The sequence below is a fragment of the Glandiceps talaboti genome, chromosome 3 (assembly GCF_964340395.1).
Source record: "Glandiceps talaboti chromosome 3, keGlaTala1.1, whole genome shotgun sequence".
Lineage (NCBI taxonomy): Eukaryota > Metazoa > Hemichordata > Enteropneusta > Spengelidae > Glandiceps > Glandiceps talaboti.
This window is the reverse complement of record NC_135551.1, coordinates 10,188,111-10,202,827: the sequence shown is the minus strand read 5'-3', so window position 1 is coordinate 10,202,827 and position 14,717 is coordinate 10,188,111. Positions and strand designations below refer to the sequence as shown.

General features: G+C 36.6%; 1 protein-coding gene across 1 annotated transcript in view; it reads left to right on the top strand.

Moving 5' to 3' along the window:
- The first annotated feature begins 16 nt into the window (after positions 1-16).
- Positions 17-14,717, top strand: part of LOC144432643 (17S U2 SnRNP complex component HTATSF1-like) — a 45,386-nt gene continuing 30,685 nt past the window's right edge. The window contains exons 1-5 of the mRNA XM_078120907.1: positions 17-280; positions 892-1,105; positions 1,560-1,762; positions 5,672-5,829; positions 6,545-6,650. Coding sequence (XP_077977033.1) covers positions 125-280; positions 892-1,105; positions 1,560-1,762; positions 5,672-5,829; positions 6,545-6,650 — 837 coding nt within the window. The 5' untranslated portion in view covers positions 17-124. The remainder of the gene's footprint in view (positions 281-891; positions 1,106-1,559; positions 1,763-5,671; positions 5,830-6,544; positions 6,651-14,717) is intronic.

Here is a 14,717-nt window from a genome sequence, read left to right as displayed (position 1 = left end):
TCAGCGGTACCGGGTATCGTTCACTGTCGCTATTGTGGTTTAAGTGTATCAGTCTCACTGGTACTGCAGTTCTTCATTAGAGTCGGTATTTGTTTATATATCCACTGTATCAAATCGAATTATCATGGATGATTTTGAAGAACAGTTAAAACAACAACAGCTAGCCGAGGAGAAACGAAAACTTGCAGAGGAAGGGCTTTCTGATCCTTACACATACACAGACCCAAATGATGGAACTATTTACGAATGGGATACTGCAAAGAAAGCTTGGTTTCCTAAGGTAGGTTCTCAGTCCACACACTTCTTCTGTAATATGTACGTGGATCTACATACATCTCGGGTAGATATGTTTCGGAAGTTTGCAATATTCAAGTCAAAACAGTGTGAAGAACTCTATGAGTATGAGTCGACGTTTTGTGTATTACATTGTAAATTATAAACACCCCCACCCTCACCCCTTGAACAGTAATATACATGTACATTTTGCAAACAAGAGTTGGGTGTACACGAAAAATCAAGTAATATTGCAACATTTGAAACCACTAAGAATATGAACACTAACTTTGAGGGTACTTACATGTAGCTTTCTCATGTTTACAACATGCATTGATATACATGTACACACATCTGTGAAGTTCTTTGACAAATGAGTCACGTTTCTTCAGATTCCATGAAAGGATGAAAAGTTTGCTAGTGGAAGTCAATATCCTATCAAATATATATATATGTTCCACTCTTTCAACAATTGCTCCTTTTATAATAATATATTTTCAGTGATAAAATCACGGTATGATCTTCTCCCACTGTTCATACCTACAATGTATATCTGTTACTAACTGTTCAACATTTGGTGATTTGACTGTTTGATTAATTTGAAATTTGAAATCTTAGATTGATGATGATTTTATTGCCAAATACCAAGCAAGTTATGGAGTACAGAGTGATGACACAGGAACTAAAGAAACTGTCCCAAAGTCAAGTTCAAAACAACCAATTCCAGCTACATCTAGCAGTGGTGCATCAGCAACAGATAACCACCAGCAGAGACAACAAAAAGAAGACGAAGAAAAGACCAGTAAAGGGCAAAAGAGAAAAGGAGATGAAGGTATTTATGGTTTATGGTTACTATTTTTGAGAACTCTAAACTTTACATAGCAAAGCCTCTATAGTGCTGCCTGACACAGTGTAAGTTAGGGCTCAATTCAGAGAGAATGTCTCCTTCTGTCTCCAAGCAGGACTACTTGTAAGGCAAACCCTAGCCTTGACACAATGCATAATTGTCTTTGTCTATACAGCATTGTTCCTTGTTTCATATAAGGGCTATAGACAGGTAAAATCTAACTGAGTTCCCAGTCGTTTTATATTTGCGTGCAAGCATGGGTACTCAGTGTATTTGCACACATGCTTTGCAGTGTTTTCTACTCAGTGCACTTCCGTTCACATCACTTGTGAAAGCTCAGCCTCAGAGAAACAAGGCAAGCAATCGTACAAATACTGAAGTACACCACACTTGAATTCTGTCATGTTGTTATAAATTCTGTTGTTGTTTTTTTTCTTAGGTTGGTTTGAATTAGAAGATAGTAAGAACCGGAATGTGTATGTCTCGGGACTTCCTGAAGACGTTACTCCGGATGAGTTCTTGGAAATGATGTCAAAATGTGGGATTGTTATGATGGATGAAGAGACAGAGGAACCTAAGTTGAAATTGTACACGGATCATCAGGGAAATAGGAAAGGTGATGGAAGATGCTGTTATCTGAAGGTAAGGTTGAATCATCACCATGGTTACAAGTAATTAACGGAGGGAAAAGGCAAGGCTGATTTCGGCTTAGCTGCAGTCTTTAATGTCTAACCCCCCCCCAAAAAAAAGAGTCGGTTTTATCAACCCTATCATGTTCAAACTCTGTAAAATACATTAAATCATTACAATTCTGCCGATGCTAAAAGTAACACCTTTTAGCACCTTCTTACACCTGTACCCATATGGTGAATAACGCCACCAGCCTATGCTTTGGGGCTATGTGTAAATAAAACTTGTTTGTCTAAACTAAGCATCTTGCTGGAACTCGTTGACACCTCTCAATCCGATAATGGTCAGTAGTTGTACCTCACATCACAGACAAGAAACTGTGTTCCTTGTCTGTGCTCAGATGTTGTACCATGGCTCACAGTCCTGCTTGCAGACGGTGCACGCGTTTCGCTCAACACCGTCCTACGAAAAGTAACCGTCCTATAGCGAGTGCGAAAACAAAATACTTTCGCACCAATAACAAAATAATTACATATAATTTTTTTTATAAAGCTATCAAATATTAGCAATCGGTCGAATATGTACTCATTTTACATCTTTTTGACGATAGTAGTCGCTGGTACGATCACAAAAGGTGTCGAAATCGGAACTTTTCCAGTTCCGATTGATTTCAAAGTCCCGCCTTACAAACTCCGCCACATTTGATCGGGCGTCCGCTTGGGCATAAATTTTACGATTGAACTTGTGATTTCGGGATTTCTGGTCCTCCGGACTGGGACTAGTACTTTTGTAGCCAAGGCGAGGTAAAATTACTAAATAGTCGATTTATTGCTGATATTTGAACACAGATGCGTTAAATCTTTAGTTACTACTATACTAGCATTTCAGGTAAGCCCAGGTTTCACAACTGTCTCTTTGTAGGCGACTTACTCCGTATGCAAGCAGGGCGACAATGACCCTCAGACCACTAGTGGTTAACCGGTCTGAGATGGATCATAGACCCTACGAAATGGATGTAGCCTAGTAGAAATGTCTGTATTTGTGAACAGTAAGGAATGTCTCTCAGATAGACTGTGTCCATGACTGTACAATGTTGTGTCAATCAAGGCCTCTTCGCAGGTTTGTGAAAATGATGCTGGGGACTAATCTCCATTTCAAAAAGGGAAGTTTTTCTAACTGAAAAAGGTGTTTGTCCTGAATGTTCGATAACTTGCATTTCCGTCATTTTCTCGTCTCTGTTAATTTTAGCGACGAAGGGATATGATATTCCATAGAACGCCTTTTGTTTTATCAATTACAAACAATAGCATGTGAAGGGCGATATAATGTTGCCTTGTCCGAGAAACGGGAAGTACACTAGCTGTTTTCACTTCACTGCTCACACTTACATTGAAGAGCTATGTAGTCAGTAATCTTGGCTAGTCTATTCTATTGTCAAACAGAATTTTCCCTCAAATTCAACATCACTGTCAGAATATATTCGAGAAAGGTTTACAACGTTTAAATTTATTCATCCTGGATCCAATAGCAAGTGTACATTCTTTGATCACGGATTTGCGAGTGCAAAACATTATAAAACTTAAAAGCACGGGACTGCAATTTTGTGTTCCTTGTCTGTGTAACCTCAGATCACTGAAAATATTCATTAGTGGTCTGAGTCTGAGTTGGAACACATCTCCGTTTATAGTGCTAGTTGTGTGTATTCACTAAGCCGTTTCAATATAATAATCATATGGATGTTTTATTTTCAACATCACGCAAACCATTGGCCTCTTTTCATGGTAGCGATTAGTCTATCTGCTAGACCTCGGATGTTCTTCCGATACAATACGACACACGACCGAACATCGCTATCGAGGATGGAACATCCAAGGCAAGCCCTAACTGCGAACTTCGTTCGCTTATAGTAATTAGTATCGAAAGAAAGCACGAACATCTAGCAGCAAGATTAGGTAGCGATTTGACAGACGCCAACAAAATCGAATTTTAGACTCTAATATTACTCTTCGCACGTACAGAGTACTTTTTATAGGATAATATCATAAAAAGTGAATCAGAGCAAGCATCTAACCTAGAGTCTAAAATCAGATTTTATCCGATAATGGATATTTGTGTAATGTCGCGTCTTCATGGGGTCAGGTGTAAAAAAGACGGGTCAAAGTTTGGAAATGTGCACTCAGAGAACTGCGACACAACTGCTGACAGAGAGTTCTCAAATCATATTTCAGAGCTAAGGTGGCTATTGTCCTGCGTGTTCATTATAAAGCGGCCAAGTTCGCGTCACAATTTGTAAAATAACGCTACGACATTATACTAAACAATAAAGAATAAATAAGCCTTTGAAGTTTCTGTGCTCCTACTATAAATACTTCCTTTGAATCTGGCCACAGCTACTCATGTCCTAGTCTAGCTGCTAGACCTCAGGTGTTATTCCGAATTTACAATACGACAAGGATGGGCGTTCGCCGTCACAGCGAACTTCGTCGGGAGAAGCCCGAACGTCTAGCAGCAAGACAACCTCTTTCTATAGTGGTCTGAGCGCACCATGCATACAATGAAAAGATGGAAAAGAAGATTATGCAAATACCCGACACTTCTTTATTTCTGTTGATATAGATGATGAGGCCAATTAACACATTTCTAACAGCTTAGCATATTAACTAACCTCGGATTTTCGAGGTTGGGAAGTTCTCAATTGGTCATACTTTAGCATCGGAGAGAATTATAATGTTTTATCTAAAAAATTGGACATTGGGCTTAATAGAAGAGGCCTCCTGTGCATATAGGGGTGAGGCATCCTGGAAACAATCAAAGTTATAATTATGAATTAAACACTTCTAACATTAACAATAATCTCAATAATGATTAGGCAGCAGGGTTAGTTGCTCAGCTGCTAACTTTGTTTATTTCCCAGAATGCCTTTCCCCAATCTACACCAGACTTATCATTTTACTCTATTTTGTAGAGTCACAATCATGATGCAAAATTGGTCAAATGACTTTTCTGGGTCCCATATATGTATACATTAAATAGATGCAGCAATGATAAATCAACCTCGCATTTCTTGCCCTTTGATTAATTCAATCTGCAGTCATCTCCTTCTTGTGAGTTTTTTAATATGCCATATTACATTGTATGCTGGTCTAATACTGGAGGTCCAGCCACTTCTCAGGTAAGCACCACAAGAGTGTGCACCAGATTTAGTATTAGTGAGGGCTAGAATGTTAATGAGCATTGGTTGAATGGCAATGCATGAAGCAATGCAAGAAATGTATGTGAGAGAACATGTGTTCTTAAAGAATATTACACTAGTGGTTAGACACGTTTTGATTACTGGTAGTAGCTAATATTGTGGGAACAACATAGAGAATGTGTAATTTTGTCTCTACTGTCTTTATGCTACAATACTCTACTAATCTGGCCCTCACTTCACGCCACCAAACGGCTTGCGAACAGCACTCCTAGTGGCCAAACCATGAAAACTTTTATCTTTCTTATGGTGCATTCTAGTCTGTAAGGTATGTCATGATGGGGCACCCTCACACATTGGTCGGAGAGAGGAGACCAGTGAGGGTGGAACAACACGATGTATCTTACAGTCTATGTGCATTCTAGAGTCTTTCTCAGAAACAGAATTTCACCATAGTATATGTTTTAGTAACTTTGGCCTAGCGATTTTTAGATCAAAAGCCACTATTTATAGAAGTGAACTGTACAGGTACAGGTGTCTACAATCACCTCTGAGTAAAACATAACTAAACAGTGTGTAGCGTTCGACTTTTGATCCAAAAACAAACTTGAAAATTGTTGCCTAAAACTTTTGAGTGCATACTCTACTTCAAGTTTAATACAACACATTGAATTACCTATACAGATGAATTGTCATTGTTTGTTTGTCTGTCTGTCTGTCTCCATCATCAGAGAGAGTCTGTTGACCTAGCACTTCAGATTTTAGACGGTTCTGAACTACGAGGGCACAAGGTGCATGTAGAATTGGCTAAATTTACACCAAAGGGAAGTTACAATCCAGCAATGAAGAAAAAGAAAAAGAAGAAAAAACAGAAGAACCAACAAGAAAAGTAGGTCACTGTGTGTACAAAAATACAAGAACATACTCCTTTCATACTTTCATGAACTCTCTCGCACAACACACAATAGCAGAAGACTCGCAACAACAACAACAACAACAACAACAACAACAACAACAACAGTGGCAACGGATATGTATTTCTGTATTCAGTTGTTGTGAAATTTATCAATGACAGTTGCACTGAATAAGCCTGGCTAGCTTGATGAGTTATTTACAACTTGAAGTATGTGTATAGCATCTAATATCCGGATTCCCCCTGTACTGTCTATCAAATTCAAATGCACAAGACATGTCCTAAAATGCCACTGTGTCCCATTTTTCATACATTCATGGTAATCAACAAAGCTACAGTGACATCATCACAGAAGGTGGTGGACTGTTAGATGTCATACATAACTGACAAGAAGTACTTTCACATCTGAATATACATATATTGAACATAAAAAGACTTTTCAAATCTCTGGATACTCAACACCCCCAGCAAATTTGGATCATTCTGTCAGATCCAGTTAGACACTGAAGAAAGGACAAGTGATTTGTTTGAAACATGTCTGTTTCTCAATGAAATGGGAGAAGAAGAGAACTTGTGTATGAACAAATACTACGTTTGCTATTTATTTTGGTGTCAATTTCATGTTAATTTTGTGCTCAATATCACCCAGAAAATGTGATGATTACAACATCTGGAATCTTGCCTTGTCTAGGTTGTTAGAGTGGAGGCCAGAAAAAAATAAAATGGTGAAAGATGCTAGGAAGAGACACGAGACAGTGGTTATTCTCAAAAACATGTTTGATCCGAAGGAGTTTGAGGTAAGGAGGAACTTTTCATTATCCGGACTAGTGAAAATCATTATCCGGACTATTGAAAATCATAATCTAGGCTTCTACAGAATTTCAGCTAATTAATGCACCCCATTCCCACCTCCCCTTGTTTCTACTTTTTGAAAATAATCGGCAAAGGCTGTGTTGTGTTCTCCCTATTCAACAACATTCAAATTTGTGCCTCTGGTACATGTATGTGTAGAGTGTATTGAAAACAAAAGAATCACTAGGATAAACTTCGAGGGCAGTCTACTCTAGCCATGATGTTTCCACTTTGATCTTGTAATACAGTACTATATGCGAAGTTAATATTCCACAGAATCTCTTCCAATTATATTCAAGGAACAAATCAATTCATTTGTCATTATTTCACTACAAAGTTTTTTCTGGATTCGTCATTACAATGTCTGAATTTTGGATAGCTTTGACTGATGCTAAATCTACAGCATAGCGACACATAACAAGCAGTCGACTGAACAGAACTGCAAAGATGGAGACTGGCTATATAACAGATTGAGAGATGTACTTCATCTTAGTAGGTTGGCATTGCTTTGACTATTTAGAAGAATTTAACAAAAACAGAAAAATTTAAATTGCAAACTAAATCAGGCGCAACCCACATTACACAATTTTACCTAAATTAATTCAATTAATTTAGGTAAAATTGTGTAATGTGGGTTGCACCTGATTTAGTCTGCAATTTAAATTTTTCTGTTTTTGTTTTTTTTAGTAGAAAGAGTAAAAGATTTTATTTCAAGAATTTTTACGTACCGTTACAAAAAAAGGGGGAAACTTGTGGTTGGTAATAAAAATAGAAATCTTCATAAATGAACAGTCCAACTGTCAGTTTGTGACGTGATCATAAACAGCGCCCTCTATAATGGAGTGAACAAGACTGACAGTTTGCAGTCGAAAGCTCACATCTTTTATAAAATTTATGTTGTGTATTGGTTGAAATGTTACTACTTATGAAGTGTCCATTATTTTCCTTGAAATAGATATTTGTTGCAACAAAATGAGAAATTTGAAAGATATAGAAGCATTCAGGAACTGTCACAGAAAACAATAATTCCAACTAAATGTTGTCTAAGAATTCAACAAAAGATGCACTTGTTAAGATTTTGACATGACGTCAGAAAAAGACACTCAAACAGCAAGCAATTTAGAGGAGTTAGGCAATTCCAGCGCTATCATAGACCTTGAGTATCAGCATCATAGTCTAGTTAGGCAGAAATACTTGTCCTAGTCTAGCTAGGCAGATATACTTGTCCAAGTCTCATTGGGCAAAAATACATGTCCTCATGCATCCAAGCAGGTCTGTGTGTAGAGTTAGGCAATTACAATGCTATAATATAATAGACCTTGAGGAGCAGCATCCTAGTCTAGTTAGGCGGAAATACTTGTCCTCATGATTTAAGCACATATATGTGTGTAGAGTTAGGCAACACAACATCAGATGAATGGATGTTAAATCACTCTCTCACTGTACATGTATATATGAAGAGGTTGACCTTGTATTGTATTTACTGTTTGTCCTGTCGTTACCATGACAATCTGAGTCATCCATGTATACCAAAGGGTGAAAGAATTTTTTATGTTTAAAGAGACGGATAAAGTTTAAAAACAGTGACCCTGAAAAATAAGTCCGATTCACCTAACTGTAACATTGCATATTTCTGCATGACTGAAACTAGGACTGCAAGTGACTCAGTCCTGGACTAAGAAAAAAAGTTTGAACTTCTCCTGAAATGTTTCAACTTTACTTTCAGTACCTCAAAGGATTTTTTTGGTCTCGTGAATAGTTGCCATAGTAATTTCTACACATGGAATATATTCATTTATACTACAGAATGTTTAGTTGTATTATGAATTGAATGTACCGTTTCTGTTGCATATTTGAAGTTGTGGTTGTTAACAAAAAGCTTCTGGAGTGTGCTGTTCAGTTATAGTTTTTTTTTTAAGCTGAGGTTCGAGAAGACTGGAAACAGAGTGGGAAAATCTGGAAAGACGTGCATGCAATTTTGATTTCATACTATATTCTGTATTTTCAGTTGAGGACCCCCCGTAACACAAGAACAGAATGGGGGAGGGGGGGATAGGGAGGGGTTGAAGGGTGCATACAAAGTGTAGATTTCCTTACATGTAGCATCATTTTGATGGTGAACGCCACTCACAAAGGAGGGAAATTTTGCATAGATTTCAAACCTTGTTTGAAATGGGAAATGGGAACCCAAGTCACGCAGTAGCAGAAGGGGGGGGGGGGGGGATCTGGTTAATTAGGTGAGCATAGTTCTTCATTATAATGTAGTAATTTCAATGGGGATTCATAACCTTGTTAAAACATGGTAAAACTTGCATATATCTGCTCTCATATCTATATCAGTATTATCACATTCCATGATTTTGATGTCAATACATTGTCAAATTTTTCGACAAATCGTTTGCCTTGTTAAAAAAAAACTATAATTACATTGACCTGTTTTAGTTAGATTCTTAGTTACTTAAACCACCCCCCTTCTCATAAACACTGCAGTATAATTATCGTTTTCACCTCTAGCTACCTGTATAGTGTTCATGCTTGATATAACAATCAATATTTTGACAGTCAGTAGAACTATGCAGCTAGTGTCTTGCACCACAGAACATACGACAATCACAGCATATTCACATTTAGTGTAGTCCCATACACTTCAAGTGTTTTTTTCAAGGACTTACCAGAGAATCAAAGGTATAGAATTTCTTTTGTTTGAGTTCAAAAAGATTAATGGTTTCTCAATAACATAATGGAAAATTTGTTGGGTTTTTTAAGTAGATTATTGAATTATTTATATTATTAGTTGTGATGAATCGCAATTAAAAGTGACCCTGTCGGTAACTTTTATGGTTCTTGATGGTTACTCTATATGTGGACATATGAAGTAGTAGTAGTAGTAGTAGTAGTAGCAGTAGTAGTAGTAGCAGTAGCAGCAGCAGTAGAAGTAGTAAAGTTTATTTTTAAAAAACAAGGAAAATGAAAACAACAATATCAATAGACACAATTTACACTGCCATCCAGTTACACCATACTGGAAGTCATCCACTCTGACATAAGATGATTTATGTATTTATTCCTAAAATTATGAATTGTTTTGAGAGACAGACAGACAGAGAGAGAGAGAGAGAGAGAGAGAGAGAGAGAGAGAGAGAGAGAGAGAGAGAGAGAGAGAGAGAGAGAGAGAGAGAGAGAGAGAGAGAGAACATTTATCAGTATATCACTGTGAGTTACATGGCTTTCATACAATTGTAAAAAGTACTGAATATCATAAATTGTTTTAATCACAACCCAGTTTACAGTGAATGAGTGGAGGAGACACAGGCTGTGAATGAGTTGAACAGAGACAGGCTGAGAGAGAGTGAAAACAGATCTGATCACACCCACACCACAACTGTACAATGTGTATTCACTTCACTTAGTCTACACAGGGAAGAACATTTAAATGTTACAAACCTTCAGACAAATGATTTGGACAGCTCAAGAGGCTTGTAAGGAAATCTGCAATATTTTCTGAAACCCAATCTACTATTTTAAACTGTATTAATTGAGTTTATGAAATACTCCGAGTCGGGCAGACTCAACTGGGTACGGATCTCAACGCTGACTTCTAGTCGATGTCCATAATAAATAAACACTTAACCGATGAAATCATAATATTTGCAGCCACCAGGGTACCACTTTCATTCCATTTGTTAGCAGTTTTTTCGCTCCTCAGATTTTGTTACACTGTTGCCAAGCACTTTCAATCCATTTGGTGGCGATTTTTCTCTCCCCATATTTTATTACACTGATACCAAATAATATATGCCATATGGTGTGACTCGTGATTGCATGACATGTGAACCATATAGGTTACACCTGAGAGAGGCAACCTCAAAAAAGTTTGATGAAAAAAAAAATTCAAGTCCTTAACAAGGATTCAATCCCAGGGTCTCGTATTAGTGTTATCTTATCTATGGAGCCATGAGGATTACATAGGACATTGACTTTTTTTTCTTCTTTTTTTTTTGACTTAGTTTTAGGACCAACTTTTTCTATAACTTTGCCAGTCAACATTTTTTTTTTGACTGCTAAGTTTTATAGTTATTCGTAATTGTACTGCTGTAAAGACTATATAGCTGTAAATTACTTATAAATGCAGTAACTTTAAGTTTAGAAAAAGTAAAAAAATTCAAATGTCTACATCATCCGCCATTATGTCTGGTTCACATTTAATGTGTTTATTCTGATGTAGCAATGGTCGATACTGTGGAAGCTGTACACGAGGGTGCATACTTAGTAATGAAATTTCGAACTCACAGAGTCAAAAAATTTACATATAGCAGAATAGAGTAACTCATGAATTATAAAAAATGGCAAATTGAAATGTACGATGTATAATCCATCACCAAGACAACCCATATCAATAGATCTGTGAAGGGATAGTCCTGAACTGTCAGTTATTTTCATTTTTTTTTTTGCAGACAAGGATATTTTATCGTAACTAGTTTTTCAAGACTTGTCCATACATGTACATCTCCTTCTTCATACTATATATATATATAATATACATCCAACACACACCGTGATTACACTGTTTTCAGTAATTCAAGTCACAACTACAAATTTAACTGTACAGAATACTTCTGTCAATTTCTCTGAATCTAAAAGGAATACAATTATCGGCCCAGTTTGAAAAAAAAAGATTAAAATGTAAATGTGAAAAGCAGTTGTTTGGCTGAGCTCTAGAAAAAGTTGATCCAGAATAAAAGAATAATCCTATGAAATCCTTATAGCTCCACTGATAAGAAAGTGTTAAATTGTGAGAACCTGGGATTGAAACCCTGGCCTTTAAATGTTAACATAACAATTGACCACCACCGAATCTTGTAGTACTCACTCCACACTCTTATCAGTTCATGACTGTCTATCTATAAAACCACCAGGGAAATGATTAGTAAACAGTGTCATGTAGTAAACTACATGTATATGAAAATATAACTTAATACAACTGCAAATTTATCTGTTTAACCGTTAATGATTGATCGACCACCCCGTAAATCTGGCATGCATGTCTAGTACTCAGTCCACACTCTATCAGTTCACCACTGTCTATCTAAACCACTCGGGGAAAATAATTGGTAAACAGTGTATAGTAAGCTATCTTACTACCTGATAACCCTGGCATGTATTGTGTGTTATTTTATAAACTAAACAAATAACTGATGTAACGACAGCATCTATGCAGGAACAGACATCTCAGATATGTACAACAAGTGTCTCTATTACTAAACACTGACTTGGAATCTGGTCAATGTTAAACACCATTGCCCCTACATAGGTACCCTGTGTTGTAATTATCGGATCAACAAATTGTAGCTGTTGGAAAACTATTTTCCCCCAATTTGTGTCCTGATACACTTTCTACATATCGTCTTAAAACATAGCTGTGTCTTTAAGTATTAGCCAAATTACAAATTTGGGTTATATTTATTGTAAAATAGTACTTTTCAATGAATCAGGCAAAACATGTGAATAGCCATGCATGCACATAAATTGACAAATTGTTTTTTTTAAATTATATATTACAAGTCTATTGGTTACAAATAAAACTGTTGTAATGTATTTAGAATTATGATATTAATGTAAAATTAATCTTTACATATTATGTAATTGCTCAAGACCTATTTTTTTTTTTTTCATTTTGGAAAACAGTGTGTGAAAGTTTCGTGTTACCTAAATATCCAACTGGTTCTAGTTCAACAGATTTTACTGTCAAGAACAAAAACATAAAACTCATTCTGTGCTTTCACTGAAATTTCAATTTTATATAATTATATTTTTTATGTGTTGTTGAAAGATTGCATTCTGGTGCAATTCAGTCGGTGAAATAGGTAGCTATGAAAAAAAGCATGTTTAATTTTTTGCTTATAAATGCAAATTTTTGTCATTATTTCATCCTCAGTTGGTTTGTTACTAAACATTCTACTTTTTTGTTATGTTAAGAAGTGTTCCATGTTAGATTGGAATTAAATTTGGATGTGGAAAACATACACCATACACAAAAAAATTGTATTTCCGGTAACATGACCGACCCTAGTTTAAGCCAACAACCCTAAACATTCTTTCCATGCAAAAAAAAGATAAAATTATGACACTTTATTACTATTTCCCTGTAGATTTTCTTGCAAAAAGTATCTTTAGTTACTTTATTTTTGAACAATTGCATTCCAGAGAGAAATGATCTCTTTTCAAGCTGTAACACTTATTAACAGTACAGTCTGCATATTGTGTTTGTCTACTTCTGAATCACATAATTGTCTTCATTTACTTCTTTTACATCTCATCAAATGTTACGGAAGTATTGTGACCAATGAGTATCTTTGTCTTTAGGTCGAAGTAATTAAAAACAAACTAAAATAAAATCCCAACCTAATTTCTGATGTCATGTTATCGGCAACAAACATTTTTTGTATTGTTGCCTAACCCTTACGGCTCCAGCAAGCACTAATGTGAGAATGCTGGATTCAAAGTTTGGTGTGTTTTACAAGCATGTACGAATGAGTCTGCCATTAAAACTCTACATGTGATCAGAATGTACAGTGGTAGTTGTATATACAGCAATCTGAAGAGCTAGAAATAACTCTCGGTAAAAGTTAGCATGTTAAATCGTGCTGAAGAATGAATGATTGACTTTTTTCCAAATTAAAACAAACTTGTACAAGTATGCCCACAAGCACTCCCTCAGGTTACTCTCAATTACAGGGGTATGTCAGCTTATGAGTCAAGCTCTCTGTTCAGACTAGACGCAGGTTTATTTTTCCGGCCAATTCTGTTTTGTCCTCCGAGAGTCATGAGAGACTCTTAGCCAAACAGCTTTCATTTTGTCTGTGTTTACAATATCAATAAAGTGTTGCTGGGCCCGATTTCAGCAGTGTTAGCCATTTTGCCATCGGGTTACCGTCTCCCGGGAAGGTTTGTTTAAGTTATGTTTTGTGTTTCTTAATTGGTGGATTTCTGTCAATGAGAGTGTGTATTTCTACAAAGCTGTAGCCGTGTTGACGTTAAGCTGCGGCATGAGTGATAGAAGAAGTAAAAAGATATGATTCCCACCCCATTTCTAAAACAAATCACATAATGCCGTGTTACAGTAACAGTATTTATGTATTTTAGAATCTTAATAAAAGCCCATTTTACTTGATTTGTTCTTCCCACCGTAGCGGCCTGACCTCTGCCTTGTGCTAGTTTTTACCTGCTTGCTTTCAGTCACTAAAATGCATATAGAGGAAAAAAAAATACCAGGCCTTTGCAAAACTCCTGATTCTGTAGTACATATGCGGTGTTCTCCCTTGAGCAGTGAACAAGGTATTAAACACATGCAGATGGGGTGTTTGTAAAACAGACACCCGTCCCTCTATTTCTGACTCTGCAAATATGCTGACAAGTCTCTGTTCCCTCTGCTATGAGGGGGAAGAAAATGTGTCAGTTTTCTCAAGAGTGCATATTTCCAGAGTTACTATTTCTGAGCTATGTCTTCTACATGCAATAATGACAATCATATGACAAACTTCTTCATTGCATGCAAATATGGCATCAAATCAAAACAGTCACCAGACACAGGATTCTCCATCCTGTTTCTGATCACAAATCCATAAAAGTAGGAGGACGACATTACTGACCCCTGAGCCCTCCTTATAGAAAACATTCTAAAGAGAGAACAGTACAGTATAGATTTTTGAAACCAGGACCAATATTTTCTCCATTCTAGGAGGAAACACTGAGTGCATATATTTGTATAAACCAGTATGTACTCTAATAATAGCCAAATTTTCTTGTGGTGGGTCAGTATACAAATGTAATAGAAACTGGCATTTCTTGTGAGTCACCACATAGTAAGATATAGGTAGGGGAACACCAACTTTTGGTGCATCACTAGAAAATGTGTGTGTGTCAGTAGAGCATCTAATTGGCTTAGTGGGTACACTGGTATGGACTCACCAAGTGAGACAGCACAAAACACTTTTGTCTATAAGTTAGATTGA